The following is a 16,790-nucleotide window of genomic DNA, read 5'->3' as shown; positions in this document are numbered from 1 at the left end:
GATTTTGCCTGCAATTACATTCTATGGTCAGCTGAAATGAAAATTGATCGTTACCGTATGTTAAGTTACGTTAGGTGCATTTGTGCATTTGAGTGCACTTTAAGTAAAACTGTATGAAAAATTAGATATTTTTCAATATCTTTTTGATCAACTTCTGGAGGGTAGTATATATCCTTACTTATTTCTTTCATCGTAAAGTAAACATATTCCATTGGCCATGTTCCATTTGGATCGCAGATTGCAGTCAGAACACAATGGCAGAATACAGTAAATGTCACGTTGTGCTGTGCACATAAATCTATTTCTAATAATAACCACCAGAGCATCAAGGACATGCTGTATGACCCCTGACAAATTGTGTTAGTGTTGTATGACATCTGTAAGTCAACCTGTATTCATTTGTTCACATGAGCCTACTTTATGAGTTACAACACCATTGCATATGTAACTTGTACGCCCAACATGCACTACTGTGTGAGTACCAACACACTCACTTCAGGTTCCACCCATTACCTAAAAGTTACTGGACCATGAAGACTTCATTATAAATGAATGAGAGAGGGCATAAAGAAAATGAACACTGCTTTTGAAGGATATGTCATCATCAGTGAGCTTTTTTTTGATGGTGTCAGAAACTGGACCCCAAACTGTTTTCTTATTTAAAAATACAGTGTAATGTGATCAGGGGACCCAGAGCAGGCATATATTTAGCAGAACAGCTGTCTAGAGATCCCGCGACCTGTTGTCAGCAACATTTCTGTTCCACCTCCTCTCACAAAGATGTTAAGGAGTTATATTCAATGAAGCCTCTTCTTTTACACAATTAAAGGCGCAGTCAGGGATTTCACAGGAAGTAGCGTTTGTCTGTTTTTGTTTAAATGTATTAGCTATTGTGCAAACGTACATTATTTTTTAACCAAGGACCAAACAAAACATGCCAGAGCGGTATCTCACCTTCAGTATTCCCAGAGAAATTCCACACAGAGTTTTGTTTTTGTTTGGGGGAGAGGCTGACCCCACTTTGTTGGTGTCAAGTTTTTGGAGCCTGGGCTGCTACAGAGACCATTTTTTTACAGTGTAATCACGGAATGGGTCATGAGGAGATGATTGCTGAATGTGACAAAACATGTTATGGGCTTGAAATTGCATTAATCCCTGACTGCGCCATCAACACACACGCACACAGGCACGCACACAGGCACGCACACACACACACACACATTTGGTCTTCCCTACCACAAGCTACATAATTACGACAGGAACTGATCAATTTTAAGGAACCTGGATTAGAGTAGGCTGTCAAATATCCTGCACAGCATTCAATCATCAAAAGATAGAATTACACAATGGGCCATATAGCCTATTAAACATACTAATAGACTGAATGATTTAAACAGAATAACAATAGCAAATCGTCATAATATCAGTTACTACAAACATACACTGTACCTACAACAAATAACTACGACTAGATTAGCAGATGGTTTGTTGAAACTCAAGGTCAAACTTTAAGATAGTTGTTGAACAATTACTAAGCATTACCTTAACCAAACCCAACCCCTACAGTACATTGCTCTTAACAGAGTGTCAACAAATGGTTTTGCTTGTAATGTGAGTATCTGTAGCTTTTCTACAAGAGATAATAAGTGTGACCAAAACATCAAAGGTGTGATATATAGTTTTATTGCAAATCATGTTTCTAGACATTTTCCCTTGCACCTTTGCTCTGTGAATATTGAACAACATGAGCACTGCAGTAAAACAGTCTGATGTCTCACATAAGTAAAACACAGACTCCAAACTAATGAATGATGTCAAACTAATTTTTGGCTCCAAACTAATGAATGAAAAATAAATGAAGTAATAAAACACTAAAAAGCGAGATAAAGACAGAGTATGTGACTCAGTGGGAAATAATATCTGACCCTAGTGTTCAATTGGCAGAACTACGCAACCACTGAAAACTTGTCTATTCATTGGGAAACTCCCTCAAACACTAAATAAATGTGATCAATATTTATTCGACACATGGGAAAAAAACAGTGGATCTAAGTTTTAGAGTGGCAGTCAGCTCCTTTCTCTCTATAACTAATTGAAAACTTAAAATACCAAAATAAGCTCTGTACGCATTTTTAAGGTAGATTATGATTAAAAATAGAATTTGTGCACATCTCCCTCTGTGTAAGTGTGGTTTGTGTGTGACAGAGAGGTGAGAGGAGTTTCTTTGCACATAAGTAGTATCCTCCAGCATATCTGTCTCCACAAATATATTGCTCCTTTCCATATCTCCTTCCTCCTCTACCTGCACTTCTCTCTATTCCAGTTATATTCCCTTCACTGCAACTGCATAACTGCTTCAGCTCCAGCTCCAAATCACTCACTCCAAATTAGAAATGAATTCCTGTTGAAGGTAAGCATGATCGGCCTTTACATCAGCTGTGCAACTCTTTTCAAGTAGCTCACTCTTCAAATTATGTGTTTAAGTTCACTATTTTTAGTTGTCCATCTCAACCGTAAAACCAATCCCTATATGACTGAGTTTGGTGCTCTGCACTGTTTCATAAATAGCTGGATTGGCCTTATGGGTAAAGGGTCCAATTATCGTCATAGTAACATCCTGGATATCTATTTAGCACTATGGACACCTAATTCATCTAAAACCAACAAAAAGGACAACGCTCCTGCCCACAACAATGTTACATACAACTTTGCAGGCGCAAGTCAGAGACTCAATTATTCTTATAAGTCAGTGTGGCATCAAAATGAATTTGAAGTCGTTATTTTAAGGTTAAGGAACTACACCGTGTTGCTTTAATCAAGGTTTAGTTATTATTGAGAAAGCTTATAAGTGCTAGGGGTGGGGAACGCAATTTTTTGCAATGATTTTTTTTTTCAAATTGATTTATTTTTTACCAGTGACATGCCTTAAAATTTTCTTAGAAGGCATTTCTTTTTTTAGAAATGCCTCAAAAAAGAAAAAGGAAAATCGCAATACAAATTGAATCGGCACTCAAGTATTGTGAAAGAATTGAGTTGGGACAAAAGCATATCATCTCAGCCCAGGGAAAAGACAGGCAGTGAAAAATATTTTCTGATCACCCCAAAGACTCAAGTTTACAGGATAGTATTGTTTTGCATTCTTCCCAAATAATTGTAGTTCATGAGTTACAGGTCTCTTATTTCAGCATGAATGTAGAAAAGTTAAAAGCAAACTCTAGTGCTAAGAAGCATGGGCAGCTAAGAAGCTAAGACAGATTGATAGTGTAAGAAATGTTTGAGTAAAAGAGATGGGAGAGAGAAGTTCGTCCGCTTCTCTGACCTTGTGCTCTGCTCTTTGTGGAGCAGAAATAGCCAGCAGCTCCAGTTCTCACGCAGGACTGAACATTCCTCTGTAAATAAGTCGCCTAGGCCATGTCTCCCAAATAGCCAGGTGTTAATACGTGAGGCCTTTATAAGACATACCCACAAATACCACAATCCCATACTTCAGACAGACAAGAAGGCTGCAGACATTAGTGGCCTCAGACTGGACAGTTTCTCACTTAGAACAGAGCTAGAGATTCTCCAGCTAGTACAACTATTCTGCACCATGCTCTTTTTCGATTTAACAATTTACAGTATCTCCACCATATCTTAGAACTAATTGGATAGGCTGTGAATAGAAGAGGAATATTTAATAATTAAATCATTTAAGCATATAATTGAATTACATGTCAAAATGGAGAGGACTCTGTTGGGTGAACTCTGACAAGCTTCAGTGAAATTCAGCTTTGGATAAACCACTGAGCTGCTCCCTGTAGCTTCTCCAAAACAGCAACAGTAGCCTACAAACTGGAAATACAACATGAGCAAAGAATATGATTTCACACTAAGCTGAGTAACCGACATAATGAATGAACTGAAGTCAACCCATATAGCAGTGCCCCTACTGACATGATGAACTGCACTGTATTGGAGAAGAAAAATGAGAAGAAACATCATGTGCATGATTGATTAAGCACACTTGAAATAAGCATATGAAACTGACCAATCGCCTTCAAATGCACAAACACACACACACACAGAGAGAGAGAGAAGAAAGCATGACGCTGAGCAGTAAATGACAGGTCCCATGGCATCATAACAGCAAGGATCAAAAGGGGACAGTGAAAATAACTTAGAACAACAAACACACTGATGTGCCTTTTCATTCTGTTCCATTCTGCCACAACTCACATGATAGAATCTGTAACATCAGATTCTTGACTTTGCATTTCAGATTAGATGATGTTAATCGTCTGCCTCGCAGCAAGAACTGATGCCACAAGACATGTTTCAGCCAGAGAGGAAATCAGAGACTGTGTGGAAGTGACAGAAGAGGGGTTGAGGATTAGGAATGTGAATGCAAACGTCATGAGACACACAAACACACTGGCATGTGTGATTAATGTGTAGTCAGATGCAGCTGTGGACTGCAGGTATGAATGAGGTTTATAGTAGAATAGCATACAGCAGAAAATGATGAAAGAGAAAAATAGGATTGTCCACATAACCTACAATTTCAGTAGGGATTGAAATGAGTGGTCTGGGATGACTTGAGTGAGGAGGCAGTGACAACTGTTCTTGACCTCTGTCACTTTCTCCCTCTGTGATCCACCTAAATATGCTGGTCCTGACTTAATGTTAACTGACTGGACTAAAGCTCAACTCAGTCATACGTTCAGACATTCACACCACAATTCTGGGCAAAAAACAAAAGCTCACAATAACGATCTCAAATTGAAAGTTGTCAGCTTACAGTAGTCTAGACAAGCACAACTCAGAAACAGCAAAATGTTGTGATATTATGCTAGGCCCTACATTTCCCTTGTCAGCATCACTTCTGATGAATGTGAAGAAATAGAAAAGGCCACTAGCATCGCCCATTTTCAAGGAAGAATGATAACACGTGTAAATGGTTATGTGGACTAAAGGGAAACATATGGCCTTATACAGTTGTGCCTAATGTTGTGAAAATGCATTATAAACAGATAGACAGCAAGACTGCATTTGCTATCCGTCCGATGTGGTCCGACCGATCATGAATGGCATGAATCTCGTTTCCTTGTTAGGTTGTCCGACATTTTTGTTTGTTTGTTTGTTTGTTTGTGTTGTTCTTTGCGTAAAAGGAAAAATACCTGAGGTAGGCTACAGTAGAGATGGTCAGTATTTAATCTTAGCGTATGCAACAATTGATCGCTCTACATTTGTTGGTTACAGCCTACATTGGACACAACCCAAGGAACCGCCTCGTTCGTTGGGCCGAAATAAACAACGAGCACAAATTGAACAACTATTTTAAATACTTTGCAAATATAAGCCTTGATGAAAGCAATGGTCATTTAACAAAAGCGCAAAGGCGATCAAACTAACAAACCTTAGGTTTCAGTAGCCATTGGTACGAGAATCAGCTCTTGAATCATTTTAGGGCGCAACTTGTGGCACTTCAAATATCTTGAGTTCATGCAGAAAGACCTACAGTAGGCTATATCTTCAACAGTGCCAGAAAATAAACTCCTCGGTAACAAATAGAATGACACATCTAATGTAGTCTTATGTAGACTAAACGGTATAGCCTGGTACTAATCGTTTGGCTGAGATGTTGAGGAACATGTTTGTTTTACTTTTGTTACTTACATGACAGATGTTGGAAATTGCACGGTGGAAACATCGTTGACAACTGAAAGCAGTAGAAGAACGATGGTAAAGATTTTACACGTATCCATTCTATCAGACGAAGAGAAAGCTGTCCACCGGCGACAGTAAAAAAAAAAAACGGCAAGGATGTCTGTGCTGCTGCTGCTCTCCACGGAATCAACACGGAGACTCAGAATCAAACCAAAGCTGCTTTTATCCAACTAACTTCCTTCCTTTATTTACATCACTTCAGTGAGAGAGCTGTACGTAATTCCAAATAAGAGAAGTGCGTTTTGTCCCAGTAGAATTATTTTTGCCCAGTTTTCGACAGTAATGGCTAGCTTGTGCCTGTGCGTGAATGGATCAGTTTCCAGCCACCCTCAACTAGGCTACAATCAGCACGCGTTGCACTTGGGTCGTGAAATCTAGTGGCATGGCAAGACCACACGCATAGGCTTCTCACCTCAAGCAAAGTCTCATCATTTAAGTTGTTGGGTTCATTTGCTGGTTATAATTAAGTTAATTAAATGCTTATGACGTTGATGCACAATGCTTTTATGAAGAGTGTTATTGTATTTATCCAGTGTTATTGTTTAGGTGTAGCCTACAGCCTATATAATGACCGCCACATGGTGTTGCCATATCTATACCAGGAGTTCTCAAACTTTTCCAACCTGGGCCCCCCAAACCGTAGCCTGACGTCGTCATACTGAATTCTAGTCAGAATTTGAGTCAAATACTGGTCCATTGGGACATTATGGGATTCAACTAATACAGTGGGGAAAATGCCTCTGCACTCAATTGGATAGAACTAACCAATCAGAGCAACGAAATAGCTTACCCTGAGCTGTAAGAACACCCGAATCATCCTCCTCCTCCACAAATGCCTTAAAGTTGCTCAAAGTGATGTTATGCGGTTTCTAACATTTTATAAAATTATAAAACAACAATATAGTATTATTGTGTGTGTGATGGAGATTGGCCAACATATGGACAGAACCATGGAGAGTGGCTGACTAATCATCGCTAGTACCACCTCTGAATTCCCCCAACATCCGAAACTGAAACACAGATATCATAGCCTCAGAACAATTAAATAGCCATCAGTGAAAGCATCCAGCAAAACAGCATGTGGTGGTGCCTACATAATATGACCACACAATTGCTTAATTTAGTCTGTGGCGCAGAGGTCAGATATATCCACACAAAGGTCTCAGAAAGTGCACACAGCCTACTCCATAACAACAAGCAACCTGTAACTCACCCATTAGAAGTCCACTCTACAGGCTTTCTGTTCAGCAAACTCATTGATGATATGTCATTATCAGTGAAATCCAACTTCTGTGCGGTTCTCTATGGAGAGTGTGCCCAATCCACTCAATCACTCTTGTCCCATGCTAGCCTATTCCTTAGGTAGGACATAACGTCAGCATTGCTAGCATCAATGCCAGCAGCAACATTCGAGGTGTTTCATTCATTTGGATTTAGTCTCCACCAGTTTCTTATCTTGTGTGCCACTTTTATGCCTACTAATTCCTGATTGTATTGCTGATTATAACTAAGCTACACATCCAGAAGTAGCTTAACATAACGTATCACAAATGACAGGATGTAAGATCATCGGATAAACACATGTTCCCAACAAGCCTTGTTCCTTTGTTAAAATTGACAAAACAAAAATAAATTTAATAAGTTGCAGGTAATTGTTTTACTTCTTAGTCACATTGTATGTTGAACATCTGAACGTAAACACAATACAAAAAAATACACATACAAATAGGGTCACAATGACTAATAGTTATAGGGCAAGAGAGTGGTATAAATAGCTGTCATCCCTCACTTTATAAATATTGCGTGAAAAAAGAGGAAAAACCCCATAGCGGCCGTCAACAGCCGTTTTATATTCTCCTGTAACGGCAATTCTTAAAGAGACACATGCTACAATATAACCTTCATACATGAAATAATATTGTAACATCGGTGTCTTCCGGACTGAGTGCTATCCTCCCAGAATGCAATGTGTATGTATGCTGGTTTGTGTAATGTCGGTTTTAGTGAGTGTAATTCGTTTAGCATGTCAACAGGTGTAGTTGTTTATTGACCTTAGTAATGGTTGTACCAATGGTGTTTGTGTTACCCCTTGTGTTTCCTGTGTAATGTGACTACCCTTGCTTTGCTGTGTAATGGTGTCTTGTGTTATTGACTTCCCTTGTGTTTCCTATGTAATGGTGTCTTGTGTTATTGACTTCCCTTGTGTTTCCTGTGTAATGGTGTCTTGTGTTATTGACTTCCCTTGTGTTTCCTGTGTAATGGTGTCTTGTGTTATTGACTTCCCTTGTGTTTGCTGTGTAATGGTGTCTTGTGTTATTGACTTCCCTTGTGTTTCCTGTGTAATGGTGTCTTGGTATGTGTGTGTTTCCCGCTTACGCAAATAAACCTTTGATTAGACAACTGTGTGTCGCATCAATCGTTACATTGGTGTCAGAAGCGACTTTCGAACATGGCCTCCGCCCAGCGAGAGAAGCTGGGAGCAGGAGACCTCACTACTGGGTGGAGGCCCACGCAAGATGATCTGGAGAGAGCCCTTGTAAGGGCTACTAAAAAGCTTATAGCGGCTTTCAGCCGTTACTGCTGCCGGAGGAGAGGAACTATTGTCTGGAGTTGCCTGCAGCCATGGGAGGAGATCTTGCCGGAAGAGGGGCCTGAAGAAGTGGTCTCGGAGGAGAAGACATGGCCTGGGCGCTGACACCGCTGCGAGAAGACCAGGAGCCCCTGCCCCCGCTGGGCGGCTTGATGCTGGAGTTGGCGGTGGCCCTGGCCGCGACGCGTGACCAGAGCCGAGGGAGAGCGGAGAGGAAGAGGTTCCTGGGAAGACGGTTTATGAAACCGCTGGGGGGCAGCAACTCCATTTGGTTGGGCAGCCTGCCGGAAAATCTGAGCTTTAACATTTGGGTGTGTGTGAGAGGCACCGTGCTGTGTGGGCGCCCGTTCCTGTTGACCGGTGCCAGAGAGAGAAAAAAAAAAAAAAGGTTTGCTGTGTTGGGTGATAGCACGAGGCAGAAGAGGGGGGTCAAGCCTTTGTCGCGACTATGACGGAGTGGAGCGGGCCGGGAGCAGCGGAGGACAGCTCTGCGAGGAGGCAGCAACGGTAGCTGACGGCCTGAGAGCTCAGCATGTCCGGCTGCAGCGGAGCTGGTGCCTGCCTGTCCTGGTCAGTGCGACTGTGGAGTGGAGCGACGGAGGTGCAGCGACAGTTGACCCGTGAGTTCCGGTGCTTGGTGCCACAGTCTACGGTAGTGAAGGCCACCTAGACAGACACCTAGACCTGGACAGAAGGAGTGCCGCGGTGACACGCCGCGAAAAGTGCAGCCTGAGGGCGGCTGCTGAGAGGGAGCTGGGGATGAGCGGCGACAGCCAAGATGTTGCTAGCACGCCCGCACTGGACTGCTAGCAGCTGTGGTTCCCCAGTGAGTGAGCTCCTGCGGTGTGTGCACCCCACGTGTTGTTAGCGGTACCACGGACTGATGGACTGAGTGAGTGAATGCCCACACTGACGTTATGGCAATGGCTAAGCCGAGGAGACATTGCTGAGGACGGCAATGGCTCGCAAGGGGGCTGTGTAACGTTGGTGTCTTTCAGACTAGGGTTTAATATTTTTCCCGAAAATGAGATGTATCAAATCCGGGGGAAAACGAACGCGATTTCCGAGAATCCCGGAAATAGCTGTTTTTGTAGTTGTTGTTTTTTAGCCCAAGTAATGTATGATATCACTCAAATATGCGTTCCCAAATCGCAAACTGACATTTTATATTATTTGTATCATTATTAGGCCAAAAGAACACAGTTTATGTCCATCGACAAAGTTTGCAATTATCGTTCTGCTGCGTCGTGATAGGCCTATCTGCCGCAAAGCACTAACTATGAAATGCCAAATTAGATTGTCTAGGCAACCCTTATAAAACCAATATATTACAGAACTCCATTATAAAAAACTGGATGAAATCTCCTAAAAGGCAAACCATGGAATGATTCCTAAACCATTCTGATAAAACGAAATCCATGATGTGGCTATTGAGATTTGTTAACGGCTGCAAACGGGAATAATCACTCGAAGCTAAAGTAGCCATTGTGGTGGATTTCTATGACTTAACGGATGCATATGTGGTTTTTATAAACTTTGATATTACTGCAATTATTATGAGACTTCAAGGCCTGTACACATCTTAAACAGACCAGACCAGCAGTCAAGGAGTGGGGTGAGGGAGTTCACAATGACACCTGGCTGGATGGTCGAGGGGGTGAAGGAGTTCACAGTGACACCTGGCTAGATGGTCGAGGTGAAGGAGTTCACAGTGAACTAGATGGTCGAGAGCGAGAGGATGATGTAATTGGATGATGTAATGGTGGTAACAGCAAGGCCAAGTAACAGGTGGCAAGATAAGAAGCCCTGTTACAACTGGAAAAAAACAGAATCTGGGAAAAAACCCAGAAGGAGACAGTTTTGCATATAATTTATGCATGATGAGATAATGGGTTCCACCAATAGTTGTAACCTTGGTGGATGCTGATAGGCCAACAGGTGTCTTTCGAGGGTGGCGAGAGGGCCCAACCCCAAGGTTAAGGAGTATAAAAGATAGGTCGCAGCCACCTGTTAGTCAGATCTCATCGGGGGGGGCCAGCTGATGACATCTCACATCACCCTATTGCTTGACACCTGGTCTGGACATCGTTTAGGCTGGACTATCACTGTCTGATTGAATAAAGATCAACAGTCTTCAGAGATCTCCTGTCTGCATTGTCTCCTTCGGACGCTTTGTTCCAGAGTGCTAATTAGTAAGTAGTTAAGTGATAAATTGTTCAGTGGATTCGGAAGTGGATCGGTTTTTCCACGACAGTTGTACCTCATGTGTTTTACCCGGTGTATGGTATGTGACTACCCTGCTCGTGTATCGTGCTTGTGTTATTGACTTCCCTTGTGTTTCCTATGTAATGGTGTCTTGTGTTATTGACTTCCCTTGTGTTTGCTATGTAATGGTGTCTTGTGTTATTGACTTCCCTTGTGTTTGCTATGTAATGGTGTCTTGTGTTATTGACTTCCCTTGTGTTTCCTATGTAATGGTGTCTTGTGTTATTGACTTCCCTTGTGTTTCCTATGTAATGGTGTCTTGTGTTATTGACTTCCCAGTGTTTGCTATGTAATGGTGTCTTGTGTTATTGACTTCCCTTGTGTTTCCTGTGTAATGGTGTCTTGTGTTATTGACTTCCCTTGTGTTTGCTATGTAATGGTGTCTTGTGTTATTGACTTCCCTTGTGTTTCCTGTGTAATGGTGTCTTGTGTTATTGACTTCCCTTGTGTTTGCTATGTAATGGTGTCTTGTGTTATTGACTTCCCTTGTGTTTGCTGTGTAATGGTGTCTTGGTATGTGTGTGTTTCCCGCTTCCGCAAATAAACCTTTGATTAGACAACTGTGTGTCGCATCAATCGTTACAATATATAGTGTTAGTGGATACATGAACACTAGACTTTTATTTTGACACACTTAAATAGCTATAGGTCGCTATTGACATTTCTCTGGTATTTTTGAGTTTAGTCTACACACACTATTGACTGACCGGCAACTGCTGTCACGTCATCCGGAGAAATATTCTTTGGACGCCGCCATTGACCGATTACCGCCTCCCATTGACTTACATTGAACATATGTAAACTAGGGATGCACGATATATCGGCGCCCGATATATTATTAGCCGATAAGTGAAAAATTTAAAATATTATTATCGGTCCGATAACAGAATTCTGGCCGATAATTTCTTTCCGATATTTTTTTAAAGTCCTAATTTGACCCTACGTAAGGTCCGATCTGGCTACACTGAGCTTGGTTGGCTATACTTGAGCTTGGTTGGCTATACTTTTTTCCTCAATATAATGTCAGCGGTGTGAATGTATTTCACCACTCTAACAAAATCTGTGGATATCGTTCATTTGGAAATCTGTGCATCTCAAAATCCTCTGATGAATGATCCGGCCATTTAACCTTAACAGAGTGGAGCTTAGCCCTATCTAGAACCGTCTTGTGCTGGTGTGTTTGCACTTTACTGCTGGCTGGTCGGGAAACAAATAAACAAACTCGTTAGTGGGACGAGTACATAAAGCGAACCTAGTTCTAATTTGTGTTTTAGTATTATATTTGCATTACTTTGGCGTGGGTTTCTATTATTACCTAGAAATATGCTAACCATTCCTGCTTCAGTTCCAGACAGGTCATCATAATAAGTTATTAAAACCTTCGGGGCTAACTCCTTTCATTTCTGCTGCAGCAGGTTGTGCGCAACAGAGTAGACAGACATAAGATACAGTCTGAGGAGTTGCAGCTTTATTCAGTTACCCGCAGTTGAAACTAAACCTAAATTACCCTCACAGACTCTGATTTGGACGCTATACTGTAGCTTATTCCAAGCTGAGTCGTTTATGAGCGTTTAGTCCTAAATGAAAACGATTCAAACTCTCTAGCCACTCACTCGCAATTCACTGACGTCAGGTTTTACTTAAAGGAGCCACATACTGTAGGGCTGGGCTACTGTTATGTTGTTGACTGCCATACTATTGAGGACTATTATGAGTTCTGTCCATCATTTGGTGGTAGGTAAAATTACTGCAATAAAATTATGCTTATTAAATGCTTTCCCCAAATCACTTTTCACGATTTTTTTTCAAGAGTAATATTATCGGTTATCGTATGCGGTGTATCATTTTAAACAAACCAATAAATATCGGTAATCGTTATCGGCCCTAAAATTCCACATCGGTGCATCTCTAATGTAAACAAAATGTCAATAATGTGCTCAAACTAACGCTGCTGACTTATGCCAACAACCATTCCACTTTGATACGAAAGTACATTTTTGTACAACATTTATACAGCAAAAATCACAGAATTTGGATCAAATAATGTGGAAAATCTCGAGATGAAGAAAAATTGCCGCCAAAGTGACAGAGTTAATGGCATTTCCCTTGTCCATGAGTCACATTATAACAGGTCCGTCGATTGGCGATATCCCTCACATGTCAGAGTAATGACATTCAAAAACGTACCTTCATATTACATTACAATTTATAAAGGAACGAAATGTCAAAAGAATTAAACAATATGTTTGCTGGATGACACAAATATTAGTAACAAGATTTTTACCGTAAGACATTACGGTAAAAGATTTAATGTCCTGTGAAATTACATATGTTGTAGCGCTATTGCGCGGCACGGCCAGCAGATGACATCATTGCACTGCAGCAACCAGGAACCTCGACACTCGAGATTTTAGGGCCGTTGTCAGCCACGACGCACAATCTGAATTGCGAAGTAGACCTACTTCATAGTCACGTGTGCCTGTTCATTCATTCCATGTCAATAGAACGAACCAAATTAGAATAGGATAGTAATTCTAATACTACATACAATACATATGTATATATGTATGTATGTGTGTGTGTGTATATGTGTATATATATATATATATATATATATATATATATATATAGAGAGAGAGAGAGAGAGAGAGAGAGAGAGAGAGCAATACAGAACAGGTCGTCAGTTTTACTGAACTGAAGTTATTGCTGTATGTAAACACACTTGTCACACTACATTACATGTGTATGTATGTATGTGTGTGTGTGTGAGTGTGTGTATATATATATAATATACACAGACAGAGAGACAGAAATGATCAGGTACAAATGTGGACCTTTACACAAAGTTGTTTATTGAAAGGACACATGCACAACTCCAACACGAGAAGCGTGGGTACGGGGGAACCTAGGGGCCCGCGGAACAAGTGGCATGTCCTGTGTATGGCGCCTCTTTCCATGGACGACATTGAAGATATCTACATATTCGGAAGCATGGTAGCAGGTTTATTGCTGGTTGGAATAGGCATTGGCATGGTTTATCAAGTAACGAAGAAATCGGCGACAGCTGTCCAAACCACCCTGCCCTGCATGATTGAAGCACTGGGCAGAGCGGTCAACCCTCAGACTGAGACTATTAACCGCAATATGTGTAACCTCATGGATATCAACCGCAATTTGATGATGGAGAAGCTCACAGCTTTGCAAAGGCAAATTGAACGATTCAAGTAGTCGTGTAAGTTATATCACCATAATTTCCCCAACTCCCGCCATATGTCTGTTATTAATTAGGTATTACATGTTTATTTGTTAGTGCTTCAGTTTTGTATTATTTAGTTAGTAGTGTTTTTTTACATATATAACATATATATTACATATATATCACATGTAGCCTTCTAGACGTGATGTTTCAGCTAGAAGTGATGCTTCATAAACTGCCCCTCCAACTTTGCTGATGCACAGAACAGGTGTGCTGAGCTTTGTTTTTGTTCTTCAAAGTGTTGATGTGTTGTGTTTCCACGTGTGCAGGTTTTGATATTGGAAGAGCTGTAAGAAAGCTAACTGCCATCTAGGCCCTACTTGGATAGGCTGGACACAACTATGCTGATGTGATGTGTCCATGTTCCACCAACTGGCCCAACTGGCACACCATTGAAAGATGACATCTCATAATTTCCCCAACATTCCCTCCTTCTTTGTGTTCTTATTATGACCGTAGCGGGTCATATGGGGATTGTCAAAGTTTTTTTTTTTTCCCGTCATCTACTTCCTGAATTTTTTGGTCAACGATACCGGGACACCCGGTTCCACCGGGGCACATGATGTTGGTGGGTATGTAGCCCCACTAGACTTTTTTCTGAAAAAATGTACCAGTAACTCCACCCCCCTCCCCGTGCTGGGCCCCCGACCATAAAAAAAAAGGATTTTTTCTAAATAACTACCTGAACCGTGGCACTGAGGATGAAGAATCTTGTATGGTATGTTGGTCTCAGGGCCCACATCAACCTGGCCCATAATCACTCATTTGTGATTTGCACCCCGGTAAAAAATGAAAATGCAATATTATTCTTCTAGCTTTAATCGCCCTATCTTCAGTTAAGATGTTCAGAACTGCACCAAATTTTATGTGTATGATTGACCTGGCATTCTCTGGGGGTATGCCAAGTTTCGTAGAATTTAATCCATTTAATCCAAAATAATTCAGTGGAAATGCATGGATTCCAGTTGCTGCTACTGGAAGAAACTGGAATCCATGCATTTCCACTGAATTATTTTTGAATCTGATCCCTTATCATACCTGTTCATTCTTACTTTTCGTTGCTCGACTTATGCGTGACTAAATTCAAGATGGCTGCAAGCGTTAAACTTCATGAAGATACTGTCTGTATAAATCGTCTTGTAAGTAAACTACCAGTGCTTTTTCAAAGTTCTCAATGTCTCGTTTTAAATGTCAGGGCCCTAGGAAGTCTACCAATGAAGTGTGGAGATACATTGAGCCTCGTAAATGGGTGTAAAACAGTGATTTATATGCATGGCTAGCCCGATGCGAAAACACCACTACTGAAAAAAGTTGTTGGTAGCATCGGCTAACTAGCGCCAGATTTTGGGTGCAGGGGGACAAGTCGAGATGGGCTATGAGACATACGTTCACACTCGGTATCATGTTTCAATACACTTTAGGTCAATATCACACCGGAATTCTCCTTTAATTTGTGCATTGACAATAAAGTATCACATAACTAAAGATGACTAAAATCTTATGTAGAAGAAGAAACATTCACAAAAAATCCATCCATCCAAAATAGACCTTTGTTTTTGATAGCTGTTGAAAACGACATGGAACTGACAGAGATGTTTTTTGTTTATAAATAAATAAATAAATAAATAAATAACATTATGCTGATACCTTTTGCTTTTCCCAAATACAATGTAGCCTACAGGTGTAAGTGACCTTTCATCAATCCAGTTGCAATGGATGAACTGTGATGAACTGCCCTACTTGTGATCGTTTAGAGATTTTAAAGGTTTTATAACAATGCTACATCTTCTTTGGCTATTCTACAATCTATTCACCTTTTCAGCACCAGTAGGCTACTTTCTGTGCAGCCGCACACCCACACTCAGGCATGCCAAACAAGCATACACAAAAGTTTCAAGAGTGGGGATGGGTAAAATATGGAGACAAATTGAAGTGTGATTTCTTTTTAATGAGCGGATGTACAGGACTGGCTGACGGCCCGGTCATATTTTGTACCGCTATGCGGTACATCTAGTTTAGGTATTAGTTATTTAGTTGTTAGTGTTTCGGTTTTCTATTATTTAAATATTACTGTATTACTGTTATTATAGGCCTATATATGTGTGTGTGTGTTTTACACATCGCATGCATGTACTAGAAATAATGTTTCAGCTAGAAGTGATGCTTCATAGCTTCGTTTTTGGTTGTTGTGAACAACCTCTGTAACACTGGCCTGGTTTGGAGTTTGTGTAAGCAGTCTGGGGTTACTGTCATTCTTCATCTTTGCAAAGATCAATAAACAATCATTAGAAAACCAATGTGTCTGTGCTCATTGTAATATAAAGCAGGCAAATCAAAATAATGTCAGTCAGGTTGAAAAATTTTGTTTTGGTATGCATTTGCTGTATTACTTTTGTTTGTTTTACATCCACTAGCTCACTAATCATATGTGAACTACCTCCCTACACAATCCTCCAACATACAGTGTAGGAGTATATGTGGAAACTGAAGTACATATTACATTTACTTGAAGTGGACATTTCTGGTTGAGATTTGTATACAGTATGGTGATAATACATTTTCGTTAGTGGCTATTGGCAGGATTTGGATGTATTGGAAATAGCGACATTTAAAACACACACTGTAACATTTCACTGTAATATGTCCAAAATCCAGAAAAAATAATAATTTTCAACCTAACGTCATCCATTGTTAAGGTTTCTGTACTTCAAATATAAACATATAACTGCACATTTCATGAGATAATGTCTCATTTACACACAGCACACATAGCCTTTCATAAAAGTGGCAAGCCCAACAATTATTGACTATTTTTGAAGTGTCATGGGGAAATCTATGAGGGATTTCTTGTTGCCCATTCACCTGGAAGACATTCCTCCAAACACAATGGCCAATTTTGAAGTTTCTATTTTTTTTAATTACATTCAACTTTATTGTCATTGTGCAGAGTACAAGTACAAAGACAACAAAATG

The 16,790-nt window shown here is 40.6% G+C and overlaps 1 protein-coding gene across 4 annotated transcripts in view; it reads right to left on the bottom strand.

The window, feature by feature from the left end:
* The window catches only part of cacna2d1a (calcium channel, voltage-dependent, alpha 2/delta subunit 1a), a 61,543-nt gene extending 55,520 nt beyond the window's left edge, over positions 1-6,023 (bottom strand). For all 4 annotated transcript variants that reach the window (XM_048267879.1, XM_048267880.1, XM_048267881.1 and 1 more), the window contains exon 1: positions 5,656-6,023. In XM_048267879.1, the coding sequence (XP_048123836.1) occupies positions 5,656-5,744 (89 nt within the window). In that variant the 5' untranslated portion in view covers positions 5,745-6,023. The remainder of the gene's footprint in view (positions 1-5,655) is intronic.
* Between the last annotated feature and the right edge of the window lie 10,767 nt (positions 6,024-16,790).

This window comes from Alosa alosa, chromosome 17 (assembly GCF_017589495.1).
Source record: "Alosa alosa isolate M-15738 ecotype Scorff River chromosome 17, AALO_Geno_1.1, whole genome shotgun sequence".
Lineage (NCBI taxonomy): Eukaryota > Metazoa > Chordata > Actinopteri > Clupeiformes > Clupeidae > Alosa > Alosa alosa.
The sequence above is the reverse complement of the archived record's forward strand: the minus strand, read 5'-3'. Positions and strand labels throughout refer to the sequence as shown.